At 43.9% G+C, this 4,018-nt stretch overlaps 1 protein-coding gene across 1 annotated transcript in view; it reads left to right on the top strand.

Annotated features, from left to right (window-relative positions):
* The window catches only part of DHRSX (dehydrogenase/reductase X-linked), a 271,705-nt gene that overhangs the window by 214,484 nt on the left and 53,203 nt on the right, over positions 1-4,018 (top strand). Inside the window, exon 4 of the mRNA XM_026449577.1 lies at positions 1,093-1,194. Coding sequence (XP_026305362.1) covers positions 1,093-1,194 — 102 coding nt within the window. The remainder of the gene's footprint in view (positions 1-1,092; positions 1,195-4,018) is intronic.

The raw sequence follows: 4,018 nt of genomic DNA on the forward strand, positions 1-4,018 counted from the left end.
AAAATTGCTTCCTCTTTAATTATTATATAAAATTCTATATTCTATATCCTTCTCCTGCAGAAGAAGGAAGTCCTTGCTTCTGAGTCATTTTGTGTATCAGCTACATATGCTGTGTAACAAAATTACCCACAGACTCAGCAGCCTGAAAGGACTCCTACTTACTATCCCACAGCTGCTGTGCATCAGGAATCTGGGCAAGTGAAACTGCATTTTCCCTTCTGGGTCTCACTAGGGCTGCCCCCAAAGTGTCACCTGGTCTGAGGTCCTCTCTGGAGCTCAGGATCTTCTTTGAAGTTTACACGGTTCTATGCAGAATCCAATTCCTGGAAGCTGTAGGTCTGGGGATCTGAATATCTTGCTGACTTTTGGCCAGGGACTGCTCCCAGCTCCTAGAGAGGCCATGCCCAGGTTCTGGAGCCACGGTGCTCTCACAAAACATCAGCTCACATCAAGGTCAGGAGGAGAAGGACAGTTCCCACACGGACTCGAGGGAAGGGGACTATACAAGGATGTGACTCATTGAGGATCTCCCTAGAGTATGATCTCATTGTATCCTACTGACATGTTCAATTCAGTGTTGCTTCCTGGCCGGTCGCAGTGACTCACGCCTGTCATCCCAGCACTGTGGGAGGCTGAGGAGGGTGGATCACCTGAGGTCAAGAGTTTGAGACCAGCCTGGCCAACACGGTGAAACACTGTATCTACTAAAAAAAAAAAAAAAAATCAGTGAGCTGAGATCCGACCACTGCACTCCAGCCTGGGTGACAGAGCGAGACTCCATCTCAAAAAAAAAAGAAAAAAAAAAATACAAAAATATAAAAATTAGCCAGATGTGGTAGCATATGCCTGTAATCCCAGCTACCCGGGAGGCTGAGGCAGGAGAATTGCTGGAACCCGGGAGGCAGAGGCTGCAGTGAGCTGAGATCATGCCACTGCATTCCAGTTTGGCAACAGAGCGAGACTCTGTCTCAAAAAGAAAAGAAAAAAAAGTGTGACTTCCCAGGTGAAATTGAAATGGACCTGTTTAGAAATTTTCTTAATCTCTGAAATAGGTTCGAAGGTAACCAGGTATTTTTTGTTGTCCTTTTCCAGTGGAATTTTTATACTGTGACCTGGCTTCCATGATGTCCATCCGGCAGTTTGTCCAGAAGTTCAAGATGAAGAAGATTCCTCTCCATGTTCTGATCAACAATGGTGAGTCCTGGTGAACTTGCTGCAAGCCAGGGGTTAATTTGAATGACGGGAACTCTAGCTTTCATGTGAGAGACGTATCTGAGCAAAACAGGATACCCATGGAAATTCTTGCACATACCTGCTATTTGTAGTCACTGCTTCATTTCACAGATGGCTTTGGAGGACCGTCATTCTTGTTAGCATGTTACTTTTAATGAATGGTAACCGGATAACGTGTTGTATGGAGCTGACACGTTCCCTTGTCCACTTTGACTAAAGTGTATTACGCCCATGCTAAGGGTTGGTGTTTTCCCAAATGTTAGCTTACAAAATCATCACCACAATCCCCCCGAGACTCATGATTTGGCTCTAGAAGCTCATTATCGTTTATCTCTTGATTTTACCCCCTGTTCAACATCCTTACCCAGACAGGTGGAGTCAGTATCTCCCCTTCCCCATCGTCAGTCTGCCCATCTGCCAATCTTCAACACAAACCACCCTTGATCTTGAGCCCTTCTTTGAGCCACGCTGAGCCCTTAAGGTCATTGCAACACTTAGTGTTGTTGACCTTGAGCCCTTCTTTGAGCCACACTGAGCTCTTAAGTTCATTGCAACACTTAATATTTCTCCTCGCAATACTGATGCCCCTTACTCTCCTCCCCTGCTACAGTCCATTTTATTTTATGTAAAAGTTAACCTGAACCCTCCACACTGAGGAGGTGCAGTTATTGCCATCTCCACACGAAGTAAATACATAGAACTGAAGTTCTCAGGAATACACCAAAAAACATGTGTGCTAGTAGAATTCAACACATCCCTTTCACAGATGGAGACCAGATGGAAACTTAGAGAGGAAATAAATAGTGACATGAATACAGTGGATAGGACAGACATAAGTCAAACAATGAGCCCATCGAGACAGCACATTCCTTTCAAATATATGAAATATTTATCAAGTTACTGATACTTTAGATGGCAGACAAAAAATCACCAGAAGGGTCTTGGGATTACCCAGTGTAATTACTCAGTTACCCACCTAGACCATTAAACATTGTTAATTCTGCAAAACCCCTTTTGCTTTCTGAGGTACTGTTGTCATGAATTCTGGAGATTAGGATATGGATATGTCTGCAAGGAGGGAGAAAACATGATTCTGTGTGCCAAAGTTGTAACACCTGTCTGTTTCCAGCTGCCAGGATGTGGTAGCTTCCATGTAATTTTTTTTTCCTCTTTGTCTTGATGTGGTTTGTGTTTTTCTATAACATTAATGGGATCGGAGGATAGGAAAGTGGATGAGATATGCACGCTTCCCCTCAACCCACTTGTTTAATTGGAAATTATTATGCTACAGTTTAACGGAGAAGCATGGGATATAAAACTATACATAGAGTGTGATGCCAATTTATGCATAAAACTATGTGCAGACACAGCTGTGATGTGTGAGTGCATCTGTATTTGTATATGTATTTGATGTATGATGTATGTGTATTTGTGCATAACAACATGTGCAGACATAGCTGTGATGTGTGAGTGCATCTGTGTTTGTATATGTATTTGATGTATGATGTATGTGTATTTATGCATAAAACTATGTGCAGACATAGCTGTGATGTGTGAGTGCATCTGTATTTGTATATGTATTTGATGTATGATGTATGTGTATTTGTGCATAACAACATGTGCAGACATAGCTGTGATGTGTGAGTGCCACTCAAATAGCTACAGACAACACCATTTCCACGTACTTAGCCTGGTAAGAAACATCGTATGATCAATGCCACTGGCTGTTGTTGGAAGGTCCGGAATGATTTTAACTTTCTGTGTCTTCTCCTTGGAGGTTAATAACACTTTTCAGATTTGCCATCCTGGTGGGATCTTAAGTTTCTATGCAGGAGTCAGTGATTTCCCAGTCAACACTCATTTGGAATCTTCTGTCTCAGCACTGGGTGTGGACTTCCTTTGCTGAAGACCCATCCGTATTTTAAGTGATTAGAATTGTACCATTATAAGTCAGCAAAGGTGGAGACCACTTAGAGGGACCGTGGAGATCCGATGCAACCCAACGTCTCATTTCTTCGTTGTATGTACCATTCTTACTCATTAGTAATGGGACCAGTTTATCACAGAGCAGTTGGAAATGGACGTGCATGACTGACATGGTGCCCTTGTGCAGAGACACAGAAAAACAGAAACGTCTGTCCTCTTAGGGACTTTTCTTCAACTACTTCCATCCATTTGCTATGGCCTTGCATCCACCAGTAAGCAGAAAAAACTAGGAATCTCAGGCCGGGTGCAGCGGCTCACACCTGTAATCCCAGCACTTTAGGAGGCAGAGGCAGATGGATCATGAGGTCAGGAGTTCAAGACCAGCTTGGACAACATAGTGAAACCTGTCTCTACTAAAAATATAAAAATTAGCCAGGTGTAGTGGCGGGTGCTTGTAGTCCCAGCTACTCAGGAGGCTGAGGCAGGAGAATCGCTTGAACCCGGGAGGTGGAGGCTGCAGTGAGCCAGGATCATGCCATTGCACTCCAGCCTGGGCAACAGAGCAAGACTCCATCTCAAAAAAAAAAAAAAAAAGAAAATTAGGAATCTCAGATACGTTTCTCCAGCGGAATCTTACTCTTTTCTGGGGGAACGGAATTTTACTGAGCAATGAGTATATGAACCACATCTGTGACAGTGGATACAGGCTAGCACCAGCTGACACAGGCTCACCAGCGTATACGCCATCACTCAACCACCACAGTGACAGTGGATACGGCTAACACCAGCTGACACAGGCTCACCAGCGTATACTCCATCACTCAACCACCACGGTGACAGTGGACACAGGCTAGCACCA

This window comes from Piliocolobus tephrosceles, chromosome Y (genome assembly GCF_002776525.5).
Source record: "Piliocolobus tephrosceles isolate RC106 chromosome Y, ASM277652v3, whole genome shotgun sequence".
Classification (NCBI taxonomy): Eukaryota; Metazoa; Chordata; class Mammalia; order Primates; family Cercopithecidae; genus Piliocolobus; species Piliocolobus tephrosceles.